The following is a 15,127-nucleotide window of genomic DNA, read 5'->3' on the forward strand; positions in this document are numbered from 1 at the left end:
ATTGCCCACGTTAAGGACTCACAACATTCTACCACTTAGGAACCCTTTCTGGTATGTCTTCATTTTCCTTTTCCTCTCTTCCTTCCCCGCCCCCGAGTGCTGGGGTTGCTGAACTCAGAGTCTCACTACACGCTGGGTAAACAGTCTAGCACTGAGCTACATTTGCAGCCCCTCTGATTCCCTCTGTTGTTGTCCACGGTACTGGAGTCTAGGGTTTCAGAAATGGGAGAGCTCCTCACCAGCCCCTGTGGAAATTGGTGCCTAAAAGAAAAAGGAGGAGAGTTTACACCTGTGGATCAGAAGCAACGTCTTACATAGGAAATTCTCTAAAGCCAGGAATGAAATTCAAGTTTCACCAAGACTAAACAAAAGTCTAGCACTTAAAGTCCAAATGATCAAGAAATAACTATTTTGTTATATTAAAAACATAAACAAAAGTCTAGTATGAGTGAGTGAATAAACAAATAAATTTTAAAAAATAGTTCTGAAGAAAGAAAGTGGCCCCTCCTTTATCTAGTAAGAAACAAGTCCCAGCCTTCCATGCCTTGTTTTCTCTCTGAAGATATCTGCCAAAGGTCTGTAAGTCTATACCTGCCTTACCAGTGGTTATGAGGCTGCCAGAATAATTCAGCTAAGCCACTGGCCAAAACCAAACAAACACCTTCCGCTATTTACATGGATGAAATGCACTGATCATAAAGAATGCATCAGATTGCCAAAGACTAACATGTTTATAAAAAACAAAAAACAAAAAAACTAAACACAAAGTCACACAGGACTGGCCATCCCACTTATTGAAATGGGAATCACAAGAGCCAAATTCCGCTGTCATCCAGAGTTTGAAGCTATGTTGCAGATTAAAATCTCCTCTTTAGAACCCAGGCCTGTTTGCCTTGACATCAAGGTGAAAAGAAAATGCAAAGGAGTTGTATTGTGTGCTTGGAAATTCGCCAAAACCACCGAGAGAGCTTTAGAAGTGGCATTGTAAACTCAAATTATCATCAGGAAAAGATCCTGGCGATTGGAGTGCCAGGGCCACTGTGGCCTATATAAGGTTTTCTGTATGTCCACCTTCCTATTTACATTTTACCTTTTGTCATTTCCCACGAGGAAAACATGTTCAGCTTAGCAGTCTGCCCAAGAAGAGAGACAAGGAGTAGACTTGAATCCAACCGCAATTAGATGTGCAGACAGAAACCCAGAGGCCAAAGTCCGGAGTCTACTGCAGTTCAAGTGAGTTACAGGCCACAGATTAACAAGGAAAAGGACATACTTATTGACTTATTACACCGGGTTTAAATTTTATTTTATTTACTTATTTATTTATTTACTTGGCGGAAGCTGGGATAGGGGACATGCATGTGCCACAGCACATGTGTGGGGGTAAAGGACAACTTATGCATGCCAGTTCTCTCCTTCTACTGTGTAACTTCTGGGGGTCAGACTCTGACATCATGCTTGCTTGGTGAGTGTCTGAACCTGGGGAGCCAGCTGGCTCACCACACTCCTAACATCTCCTTTCATAAACAATCATTGTAAAGCCCTCCAGCCTATAAAATTTTTAATTAGAAAACAAACTTCACTATTAACACATATAAACCTCAAAAAACATCCACATAGTATCCTAACTATAATACAGAAGAGAAATAAGCAAAACGTAGTTTATAGGAGGGAGGGACAGAGATGTGGAAAACATGGCACTTAGAGTACAGAATCAAACCTGTCCTTGCAGGATTGGGAACTTCTTAGATTCTGCAGCTAAGCAACCGCACATGCCTCAGCTTAGTCCTGGTTCTGCTTAACATGACAGCAATTGTGTTAAAATGCAAATGTTTATGATTTTGGTAAAGGGCTTAAGGATGTAAACAGACATTGGCATCCCTACACAGCACCACCATGAACTCAAACCTACAAATACAAACTGAGGCAAGCGCGTTAAGCCGGTGACTCAGATACTACATATTGCTACTAGAGTTTCTCAAATGGTAAACAGTTGTCAGTAAAGTTCGAAGCAAGTAAAGCCTTCATCTATTTTGTATGGAAGTTTGTAATACAAGAAGCAGCAACATATATGACAGCCTGTGGACTGGGGCCTTTGGAGGTACTTGGGTCTTGAGAAGACAGCATTCACAGAAGAGCTTGTTGTCCTTAGAGGAACATACACAAGACAGCTCACTTCCTCTTCCTCTGCTTTCCACCATGTATGGACACAAGGTGATGGTTATCCACAAAGCAGGAAGCAGGTACTTACCAGATACCAGCAACTTGATCTGGGACTATGGCCTTCAGAAAGGAAATAAACTTGGCTGCAGCCACAATGTCTACGTCTATTTGTCAGAACTACTGAACTCACTAGGCACACATCTTTTCTATTCAATAGCCTGATGGTCAGGATTTGATCAACACCTTATAGCCTCTCGAATTTCTATTCCCAGTTGTAACTTAGGGCTTACCAAACAAGACCATATTTGTACCACTAGGTATGTACACGTCTACTTGGCCCACACTAAAGCTTCCATTCCAAGAAAAGCTGAAGCTTTCCCCTGCTTTTTCCCACTATAAAATGTTTGTGCTCTTGTGACTGCCTTTGAATCCCTGCCAAGCACAGATCATGGTAGCTACTTCCCTTGTTAGCAAGCTCTGAATGAAAAACAGCCTTTACTTGTTCTTGCTTGAGTGTTCTTCACTTATTTCCATAGATGGAAACAAAACCCTTTATTCTCTGAATGTTGTCTGCAGAGAGTGAGTCCTTTTTACAGAGAATATCATGGGAGAAATAAAGGGTGTAGCTTCGCCAAGAAGAAATGGGCAGAACACCAGTGTGAATGGAAAGTAAGCAGTGGTGAATGGTGCTTTACCACTGTGGTCTCCTCCCCAAACTCCATAAGCCAAAAAATTTTAACAAAGAAAGCTCAATGAAGGGAGAGCAAAAGATGTCCTGAGCAATACTCCTGAAAAAGGTCAAGACATTCAAAATCAAGTACCGTCTAAGGAGATGTGACCATTATGCTAAACGGCATGTGATATACATGAACAACAAAAAGCATCACACAAAACTAACTATATAAAATATGAAAGTCAGTCAATAACAATAATACTAATTTGTTCATTGAAACAAATAGCCATAAGATTTGCTATCTCACAAGCCATATACAATGTTACTAACAGGGTAAACTGGGTGCAGAGCATGCAGGAACTCTCTATACCATCTTCATAATTCTCCTGTACATCTTAAAATGTTCTAAAATATGGTTTAATTCTAAAAAAAACAGAAGGCAATATGAACAATTGTCACAAAATGTAAGCATACTTTTTAAGGGGCTGTGAACTATCTTGCTATTATTATTATTATTAAATGCTACACAGCTCCCTATTCTTTTCCATATGACTGAAATCCACCAGAGCTTAAATAATTTTATTGAGCAGAATGAGCACAGATATGAGTCCACCAGATGGTGCCTTTCTGTCCTCATCTACTCTTCTATGAGCCACCCTCGGCTGCCTATGGCCACATTTACTACGTGGCATGAGTATTCCTAAAGCAAGGCGCAGCTGAACAACTCTACAGAACTGAAAGATTTATCTCTGTCTTTGATATTTGTGGTGATTTGGATAAGAATTGTCTCCATGGGCTCAGATATTTGAATGCTTGAGCATCAGGGAGTGGCACTATTTGAAAAGGTTTAGGAGGTGTGGCCTTGTTGGAACAAGTGTGTCACTGGGGGATGGCTTTAAGGTTTCAGAAGCCCAAGCCAGTCTCTCTCTCTCTCTCTCTCTCTCTCTCTCTCTCTCTCTCTCTCTCTCTCTCTCTTCCTCCCTCCCTCCCTAGCATATCAAGATGTAGCCCAGAGCAATAAGTGTAGCCATGTTCACCACCATGACGTCAATAGACTACATCTCTGAAAATGCAAGCAAGCCCCCCAAAACTGCTTTCTTTTATGAGCGTTCTCTGGGACATGGTGTCTCTTCAAAGCGATAAACAGTGACTAAAACACTATTCTTTTTCTTTTTTAAGTGCTCCATGCTCTACATAATTATTCTAGGTCTCAGTTAATTTGGTACTTGCTTCTCTGTTTTTTCTACACTAAATACCTCAGGCTAGAGGCTATCATTGAGGTAAGGGCTATGAGACCTCGAACCTCTAAAATGGATTCAAAACTGGCATTACTCATTCTTACCAATATATACATGGCCTTCTTCTACTAAACAAAGAAAAGTGAAGAAACCGAAATTTGTTTGAGTTGCTTTGTAATTAATGCCTACAAAAATAACAACAATAATAACAGAAACACAAATAGTAGAGTACATCCTTTCATATTTTGATTTATTTCATCCTGGAACTATCAAAAAGATGAACATACTGAAGCAGGCTCATCATACTTGCAGATGGTTCTAAATTCTGGGTTCTCCAGGACATTCAAATGGGAATGACTGGAAATGGGGGAAAGGCCCGAACAATAGTCAGAAAGACCATTCCGAAGCTCCCAGTGAAATCGTTATATGTGACAAGAATAACCAAGGCAACATCAATTCTGTCATACAGACATCTTGAGTCTGTTGACTCACATGAGAAAAATATAGCTCTGTCCATGGTGTGTTCTTGCAACAACGGGGGATGATGTACATTAAAAAAGACCAGATCTGAAGGCACTACAATTTAGGAAGCAGATATTATGGTATAATATGCCTTGAACGGGATGCAGGTCATAAGGTGTCCAGCAGGGCTGCTCCTACTGTGGGGCCCCGGACACAGGTATTAAAAGATGCTACAGTGCACATATAAGCAGTAGTTTCATGAGGCTTATGTGCAATGCCTTTAAAAGCTAGTACTGAGAGATAGGCTTTGTGCATGTATTTTCCCTGTCAAATATCTACCATCACAGTGGGCATATTCAGTACATCTATGCCTTTACAACCTAAACATTATATACAAGAAATACTTTGATTCTGAAGTTGAACTTACGGCACATACTAATTAAGACTGACATATACTGCAGTTTGGAGAGATGGCACACATGCCCAAATCTTAAAGACATGATCATGTTCTTGGGGTAATAAATGTTTATAAGACCATGCTTATGTCTGGGAAGGAAACAATGAAAAATGAGCATTTGTGGGGTTGCAAGTTGATGCTCTTCATGTGCCTCCAAATGTTGCCTTCAAAGTAGAGAAAGAATCTGAAGGAAAATAAGCATGAATTTAAAATTAAAGACAGGACTGCATCCACATCTGTATCTGAGTCAAGGAAAGTCAGCTGTGAGGACAGAAGTCTGTAGGTCGCCAGTCTGAGCCCCACTTGGATAAGGCCTCAGATCCGAGGGCTCTGGTGCTGGATTTATCTCGTCCTGTAGCGGCACTGAGAGAACCACACATTCATCCAATACCTTGGATGTGAATTTCCTGGGCACTTCCAGTGCAAAAGAAACTATCTCATCCAGCATTTCTGAGCATTGCCAATTATCTGACTCTGAAAAAAACCTGGCCCAAGAAGACCTTGGCCCACCACAGTCCACATTTGCAGAGAGGAAGAGGCCGCCTCCAAGAAGGGCACTGCAGATCAGAGCTCGGAAGTTGTAAAGGATGATGAAAGTAAACAAGGTTATCGGTTCAAAAGAACTCAACTCCAGCTCAGACATCCTGAATCGCCAAGTATCAAGGAGACACTCAATCTCCTCAAAACTCATACCACGTTTTTCAGTGCTATAGGTAGACTAGCATGCCAAGAGAAAACTACAGAGTTTTGGCTCATCTGGTGACACTTCATGGGAAGCTGTTGGTGTTTTCCAATGGAAAAAGCCTCAGCATCCTGACTGCCAGATCACACAGTTCAAGGCTCTAAAAAAGTCTGCCTTTTACTATCTTTTTTTTTTTAATCACAAAAGGAGATACTAGCTTTACTATGTATGCATTTGTCAATGTTACTAATACTGTTGTAAAATAGTATCTTCTTAAAATTAAAAAAAAGAAGAAACTCTTACCAAGTTTTCATCCTTACCCACTGACTAAGCTGCTTTTTTCATTAAAATGTACTTTTAAATGTGTTTGCTTGCATTATTAGAACGGTATTCGTTTTATTTTGAACAATCTTTATTCTAGATATGCAAAGAGACTACCAGGGACATTAACGGATATAAACACATCTCTACAAGCCAATCCTGGATGTGCAACACTCATTAAAGCAGCTAACGTCTGATTCATATGAGAACTTGATAAGGACAACGGCCTCGTTTCTTCCTAGCTCCAGTCAGCGGATCTCGCTCAAAGCCGTGGTGTGGATAGGACAGCTGTGCAGAGTTCCTGTTCACAGGAAGCGGACATCTGGAGGCATTGGTGAGCAAGACAGCATACTAGATGACCCAGAAAACAAGTGCAAACATCTGGAGGAAAATAACTGACGTGAGATGTCTCTGTCCAAATAATAACTGACAGGAAAAACACAGCTTCAAGTTTACAGGAGCCTATGTAGCCAAAAGACTGGATAAACTAACCAGTAGATTAATTATTAATGGAACACAGGTCACAGTGAATCAAACGGACTAGTACAAAGGTATGCAGTGTAGGGTGGCAGATGACCCACAGTGCACTCTGGTCAGGGCTGACTGCTAACTGCTACCCAACTTAGATTGCAAAGCAAACCTACAACAAAGAGGTCACCTCCCCCTACTGTAAAAAAGAAATCTTATGAAGTAATATGTCCAGTTACCTTAACACTTCAGAAACTAGAATTTCAACTGAAATCTCCCTGTTCAAATACAACACTCCTTTTCTTTCATCACAGCTGGTGTTCATTTTTCCTAATTCACAATATTTTATGTAGAGAGGGACACTCCGGTACAATTATCTATGAAGCAAATCTCTATAATGCCAAAACTATTTTCACTCAGGTTCCTAGGATTTTAGAAATGGCTCCTAATGTTAGAAATGGGGACAGGCAAAGAGTTTACCTTCAGTGGGATATGGCTAACCACCTCACATTGTACTTTTATGTGGTGGTTAAATTTCACTATGCCTGAAACATCATTCTGGAAATTTACCAAGCAGGCCTTCCTCTACTCTCTGTCTTCCATACAGACAAGAATCTTAGCTGTTGGTAGTGCCCTAAACTACACCCTGGTTCTATAAGGTACTTTACTTTGCAAACCCCTGTGATTGACACACCAGGCTATGCTACACAATCAGCTCCCAAGCTACCAATTATTGATGCTTAATTCTTTACATTATACTTACAGAAAAAGACTAGAATAGTATTTCTTGGGTTCTACTGCTAAAGAATGGATCCAAATAAATTAACATTTTGGAAGCCAGTCAACAAGACAAAACAAACCAGTCCCTACCTTCATATTGTTACAATCACAATCACATGGGGGACAATGCAACCATTTAATAAATAAGAATTATATTCAAGTGTACTAAGTGCTGGGCGGTAAACTCAAATATGTTGTGGGTAACAGCGAAAGAACCTGACAGACAAGGTCATCAGGGAGAGCTTCGAAAGAAGGAGACTTAAGCAGAAATGTGAAGAGTAAGGAGACTTCTATCCAAAAATCAAGTTGGGAGGGCTGGAGAGATGATCAGCAGCTAAAGGTGCTGGCTGCTCTTCCAGGGGACTGGGCTCACTTCCTACCATCCACTTGGCAGCTCCCCATGGACTGTCACTCCAGTTCCAAAGGATCCAATGCTCTCTTCTGGCTTCCTAAGACACGGGGCACTCAAGTAGTACACAGACATAAATACACGCGGGCAAACATTCATACAAGAACATGTGTGTTGGCTAGTGTTCTGTCAACTTAACACAAGTTACATTCGTACAGACACAGGAAACTTAATTGAGAAAATGACCCCAACAAACTGGCCTCTGGGGTACGTTCTTGATGAAAGATGGAAGTAAGAGGGCACAACTCATGACAGAGCCATTGCAGGGCAGCGGGGACCGGATGGTATAAGGCAGCTGGACAAGCCAGTAAGCAGCGTTTCTCTGTGTCTGCTTCATCAGGTCCTGCCTCTAGGCTCTTGCCTTAAGTTCCTACACTGACTTCTCCCAGTGACAGACTCTCACCTAGAAGAAGAAGATGAAACAAACTCTTTCCTCCCCAATTGCTTTTGTTCATGGTGTTTTATTATAGCAATAGAAACCTAAGACAATAAGCATTCAAAAAATTTAAATTTAAGAAAAAAGAAATCAAGTTGAAAAGCATTCTTATAGAAGGGTTACCAGGAGAAGAAGCCACAAGTTAAGCCTATTTAAGACTATGAATGTGGCTCCACTGTGCCAGGGGTAAAGAACTAGAGAAGAGACTGGCGTTAACACTTGAGGGGAGGAAGGGGCTAGGCCACCAGGCTGTCTGAGCATGAGTGCTTTATTTCCAGTGCAATGAGAAGCCATATAGAATTTGGAGTTGTAGTCACTAAGAATTTAGAGTCAAAACTGAAGAGGTTAAAAAAGAAAGATATATATTAAGTTCACTTACACGCTCGCTGCTACACTCTGAGCTCAGTGAAATTTATCTCAAGACACTGACACAAGCACCAATCTCAGAGCTAAGAGGACCCTTGAAGAGCACAAAATTATTATCTGACAAATGCAGGAACTAGGAGCTTGAGAAAAGGCCATAAATATCCCATTGCCTCATCAGCATGTGAGAGCGAGATTCCCAAAAGAAAAGGAAATGGGTGTATATGAGCTATGTCCTCACCTCAAAGCTGACATGAATTAGATAGCTGTGTTTTTATACATCTGTGAGTGAGACTTGCAATCCCATCAAAGAACTCAAGTTTTTGTGGCATCCTCTAACCCCAATCTAATGCTAAAAACTTAAGAGGAGCCGTATCTAAGAATTGATCATCACTATGCTCTAATCCCACCTCACTGTACATACCCTTGCTTGCACACTGATTGAGCCAGTGAACAGGAAGAATCTGTATGATTCCATATGCAAGAAATGAATAAGACGACAAATTACTAAAGGGGAAATAATGAGCATGTATACAGAGACATATGCACACAAACAATGATACTAGACTAGAAATACCACACTTGATATGAGGTAAAAATGTCAACATGCCTCTCAGAGTTAGAGGACAATTGTCATTCAGTTCACGGGATCAGAAGACAGCTTACAAATCTGTCTGTGAAGGGTAGGTGGGACTTACAGCCAGAGGAATTATTTGAGCCAACAGCAAAGGCTGTGTGTGTGTGTGTGTGTGTGTGTGTGTGTGTGTGTGTGTGTGCACGCACGTGTGTAATATATATAATATATATAGTGTATATATCATAATTAAGCCTCTAGAAAAGAAATCTGATGTATCAATTAATTTTAAAGCAGCTATCTCCAACCTGAAGAAAACCAAAACTGAGTATTAACTAATATGATTTTTTAAACTATGAGTTTTATATCGGCACTCATTATTATAATACAAAAATATTCAAAGTATTTTTAGGATTTTGAATGACACTGTTGTTTTCCAAACAGACTAAAATAGGATTTCAAATCGCTTTTAAATTTTAATTTTTGGAAATTGAATTAGAAAATTATTTTAGCTAATTAATGCAAAAGATGGCAAGAGTACATATTGTTTTACAGGTATACTGGGCAAGGTGTTTCAAATGCAGCATCCAAAACTTCACAGCTTAGGGTGAATGAGAAAGTGCTATTAATAGCACAATATAAAGTAAGTTATTTTTCTTTCTTTTCCCTTTCTTTTTTTTAATTTTTGATAAATCTATTGTTTTTTCCAAATAATACCTGTTCTAATAAGAAATAAATTTTCTTTTTTTTTTTAAAGATTTATTTTATTTATTGCATATGAGTGCTCTATCTGCAGAACAGGGCATCAGATCACATTATAGATGGTTGTGAGCCACCATGTGGTTGCTGGGAATTGAACTCAGGACCTCTGGAAGAGCAGGTGGCGCTCTTAACCACTGAGCCATCTCTCTAGCCCAGAAATAAATTTTCTGCTTCTCTGGAAAAAATTAACTAGGAAACCAACAAGTAATATATCTTGGAGTATACTCTATAATCTTACTAATATGTTCATCATTTTCAGTAAATCATAAAATTATTAAAGATTCTACACCTAACTTCAGAATTGAGCATCAATTCTCTACGGTTATTTTCTTCCCTATCATTTTTCTTTTTTTAATATTTATTTATTTATGTATACAGTGTTCTGCCTGCTTATACCCCTGCAGGCCAGAAGAAGGCATGAGATCACATTATAGATGGTTGTGGGCCACCATGTGGATGTTGGGAATTGAACTCAGGACCTCTGGAAGAGCAGTCAGTGCTCTTAACCACTGAGCCATCTCTCCAACCACCTCCTACCATTTTTCAAATTCATTTTCCATTATAAGATTTTGTTGTCCTCTGTAACATGTTCCCTGCGAGGTCTGCATTTGTCATCAGAACGCTGTGGAACTCCATCAACTGTACCCAGGTCCTTAACAGCACCGCTTCAGTTGCCATGATGGTCAAGCCCAGATGGTGAAAGTGGGGAACAATATAAAGACACTGTGATTTATCTTGAAAAGAATAGTACAGTTATTTGTATATGGAAAGCTACATGTGATACAAGGGAATTTTTAAAAATTTGCTCATCAAAGTCCCTCTCTCTTGTTTTTTAAGTTCCACATGACTTCATGGTTCTTAGGACCATGAAGAGCAGTCAGTGCTCTTAACCTCTGAGTTGTCTCTCCAGCCCAACCTCACAGTTCTCTACACCTGTCCTGCACTTTCATGTTTGTGTCTATTCTGTCTGGGAGGTCCACTCCTCTGCATCCCCAACTCAGAACCAGAATTCTCCTCACTCTCACTCAGAGGCTCAGCTCAGGGGACACTCCCATTAACCTGCTCTTCTCCACTTTATAAGAAATCGCACTTGTGTTATAAACTCCTTCTTTAGTCTTACATTTACACATATGTACATATTTCTCATCATATCACCTATGCCACAGTGTCCTATACAAAGACAGCAATGAAAGAATTAATTGTATGCCCATAATTACATACACAATATAATTGTACATGTAAATAAATACATAAGTATATAAAGCACTTTAACACAATCTAATGGGGTTATATAATTAAAGTTATCACATGCAATCAAGATATTGAAGAGACCACCAAAAGAGCAAGGGTGGCCTGCCGACAGACCGTCTCCACTCTCTCTTTTCCCCTACGCCCAATCCCTCAGTCTCCTCTCCAATGCTGCAACAGACAGATTACCAGCTGTATCCCCTCCCCCTCTGCCCAGGCCTCCTGTAGATCCCATCTACAATTCCCTCCTGACCGCTCTTCCCCAATTCTTCACTGCATCCCTGGCCTTCAAAACCAGCACGCATTCCATGTGAACACTTCAGCTGAGAAGTTCAGTAAAACAGGCAACCACAGCTACCACACTCAGAAAACCCAGAGAGGAAACAGACACCAAGTGAAAAGCACACACCCAACAAAGACAAACCCAGAAATCAGCACCTAGATCTTTAATCACCCCAAACCCAGATGCCTAGATGCTAGTGTGAGAACACAATCAATTATAGCCAGGACAATGTGTTATACTAAAGCCCACACACCACACCACCACACTACCACACCCAACACCACCACACCACCACACTTCCACACCCAACACCACCACACCCCACACCACCACACCCCACACCACCACACCCCACACCACCACACCACCACACCACAACACCCCACACCACCACACCACCACACCACAACACCCCACACCACCACACTACCACACCCAACACCACCACACCCCACACCACCACACCACCACACCCCACACCACCACACCACCACACTACCACACCCAACACCACCACACCCCACACCCCACACCACCACACCACCACACCACCACACCACCACACCCCACACCACCACACCACCACACCCCACACCACCACACCACCACACCCCACACCACCACACCACCACACCCCACACCACCACACCACCACACCCCACACCACCACACCCCACACCACCACACCACCACACCCCACACCACCACACCCCACACCACCACACCACCACACCCCACACCACCACACCCCATACCACCACACCCCACACCACCACACCACCACACCCCACACCACCACACCCCACACCACCACACCCCACACCACCACACCACCACACCCCATACCACCACATCCCACACCCAACACCACCACACCCCACACCACCACACCCCACACCACCACACCCACACCCCACACCATCCCACCACCACATCCCACACCAGCACACCCCATACCACCACACCCCACCCCACCACACCCCACACCACCACACCCCACACCACCACAGCACCTCACCACACACCACCACATCACCACATCCCACACCAACACATCAACATATCACCACACCACCAACCACCACACTACCACATCATACCTGAAATATTTCAACACAGCTGAGGCACAAAGACTTTAAAAAACCAATTATGTAAAGGTGCTAGAGGTCCTGAAAAAGGAAATAAAAACACATCCCTTTAAAATTTTCAGGAAAACACAAACAATTAAAGGAAATGAATAAACCCGTTAAAGAAAGCAAAGAAAAAACAAACAGTTAAAGGGAATGAATAATACTGCTCAGATCTAAATATGGAAACAGAAACAATAAAGAAAACACAAACTGAGGGAATTCTGAAAATGAAAAAGTTAGAAATTCAAACAGGAAGTACAGGGGCTTCACTAACAGAAAGAAAGAAATGGGAGAAAGAATCTCAGGTATTGAAGATACAGCAGGAGAAATGAATCTATCAGTCAAAGGAAATGTTAAGTCTAAAAGGTTGCTTACACAGAGCATCAAGGAAATGTGGGATATTACGAAAAGACCAAACCTATGAACCGGTGAATACTAAAAATAGAGGAAGAAGAACCCCAGCTCAAAGGCCTAGAAAATATTTTCAACAAAATCATAAAAGCAAATTTCCCTAACCTAAAGAAGGAGATGCCTATAAAAGTACAAGAAGCATACAGAACACCAAGTAGATTGGACCAGAAAACAAAGTCCCCTCACCACATAATAATCAAACCACTAAATGTACAAAACAAAGAAAAAATATTAAAAGCTGCAAGGGAAAAGACGAAGTAACATATAAAAGCAGACCTATTAGAATCCCATCTAACTTCTCAATAGAGACTCAGAAGGACTGGACAGATGTGCTGAAGACTCAAACAGACCACAGATAGCAGCACAGACTACTACACTCAGCAAAGCTTTCAATCACCAAAGATGGAGAAAATAAGATATTACATGATAAAGTCAAGTTTGAACAATATCTATCTATAAATCCAGCCCAACAGAAGGTGCCAGAAGGAAAACTCCAACCCAAAGAGGTAACTACACCTGTAAAAACATAGGAAATATTAAATCTCACATCAGCAAAACCAAAAAAGAGAAGCTCAGACACTTGTGCATGCACAACAATAACAACAACAAATTAACAGGAATCAACAACTTTTTGATATCTCTCAATACCAATGTCCTCAATTCCACAATAAAAAGACACAGACTAACCGAATTGGTGCAAAAACAAGATCCTTCCTTCTGATACGTTCAAGATACATACCTCAAAATCAAGGATTGGTGCTATTACCTCAGGGTAAAAGGTTGGAAAAAGAAAAAGATCCAAGACAATGGTCCTAAGCAGCAAGCTGGTATAGCTATTTTAATATCTATCAAAATAGATTTCACACTAATTTACTTCAAAGTATTATTTGCAGATAATATGATAGTATACATAAGCAACCCTAAAATTTCTACCAGGGAACTCCTACAGCTGATAAATACTGTTAGTGAAGTGCAGGGACACAAGATTAACTTAAAAAAAAAAAAGTCAGTAGCCCTCCACTGTACAAATGACAAAGGAACTGAGGAAGAAATCAGGGAAACAAAACCTTTGACAATAGCCTAAAATAATATAAACTATCTTGGGGTCACTGTACTCAAGCAAATGGGAGACTTATATGATAAAAAAACAAAAACAAAAACAAAAACAAAAAACAACAAAAAAAAACAGGCTTTGAAAAAAGAACCTGGAACTGGATGTGGTGGTACATGCCTTTAATCTCAGCATTCGGGAGAAAAGGGCACGCAGACCAATGTGAGTTCGAGATCAGTCTGACCTACAAAATGAGTCCAAGACAGCCAAGGCTACACAAAGAAACCCTATCTCAAAAAAAAAAAAAAGAAAGAAAGAAAGAAGAAAGAAAGAAAGAAAGAAAGAAAGAAGAAAAAAAGAAGAAAAAAGAAATTGAAGAAGACATCAGAATATAGAGAGATGTCTCATGCTCATGGATCAGTAGGATTAACATACTAAAAATGGACATCCTACCAAAAGCAATCTCCAGATTCAGTGTAAATGCCCTCAAAATTCCAACACTATTTTTTACAGACTTTGCAATGGCAATTTCAATTTCATATCAAAAAAAAAAACACAATAGCTAAAACAATCCTGAACAATAAAAGGGCTGCTGGTGGTAGCACCATTCCTGATTTCAAATTGTATTACAGAGGAATATTAATTTAAAACACATGGTATTGGCATAAAAAAAACAGATACATTGTTTAATGGAGTTGAAATAAACACCCAGACATAAACTCACATATCTATAGACACCTGATTTTTTATAAAGAAGTCAGAAATATACACTGGAAAAGAGAAAGCATTTTAAACAAATGGTGCTGATTAAACACAAATCCAAGTGGATCAGACCTCCACATCAGACCAAATGCACAGAACCTGATCGCAGAGAAAATGGGGAGTGGCACTGGACACAATGGCACAGGAGAAGACTTTCAGAACAGAACAGGCACTAAGATCAGCAATTAATAAATGGGATCTCATGAAACTGAAAAGCTTCTGTAAGGCAAAGGACACCATCGTTGAGCAAAATGGCAGCCTACAGAATGGGAAAAGATTTTTACCAATTCCACATCTGATAGAATACTAATATCCAAAATATATAAAGAACTAAAGACATTAGATATCAACAAACTAAATAATGCAGTTAAAAACGGGGTAAAGATCTAAACAGAGAATTCTCAATAGAGGAATCATAAATGGCTGAAAAGCTCTAAAAGAATTGTTCAACATC

The 15,127-nt window shown here is 40.5% G+C and overlaps 1 protein-coding gene across 7 annotated transcripts in view; it reads right to left on the reverse strand.

The window, feature by feature from the left end:
• Positions 1 to 15,127, reverse strand: part of ST7 (suppression of tumorigenicity 7) — a 233,115-nt gene that overhangs the window by 213,284 nt on the left and 4,704 nt on the right. The window contains exon 1 of one of the 7 annotated variants that reach the window (XM_084785755.1): positions 1,091 to 1,214. The exons of the other annotated variants lie outside the window; for them this stretch is intronic. Coding sequence (XP_084641881.1) covers positions 1,091 to 1,118 — 28 coding nt within the window. The 5' untranslated portion in view covers positions 1,119 to 1,214. Of the gene's footprint in view, positions 1 to 1,090; positions 1,215 to 15,127 lie in introns of those variants that run through there. 7 annotated transcript variants of the gene reach the window in all.

This window comes from Acomys minous, assembly GCF_964271855.1.
Source record: "Acomys minous genome assembly, chromosome: 6".
NCBI lineage: Eukaryota > Metazoa > Chordata > Mammalia > Rodentia > Muridae > Acomys > Acomys minous.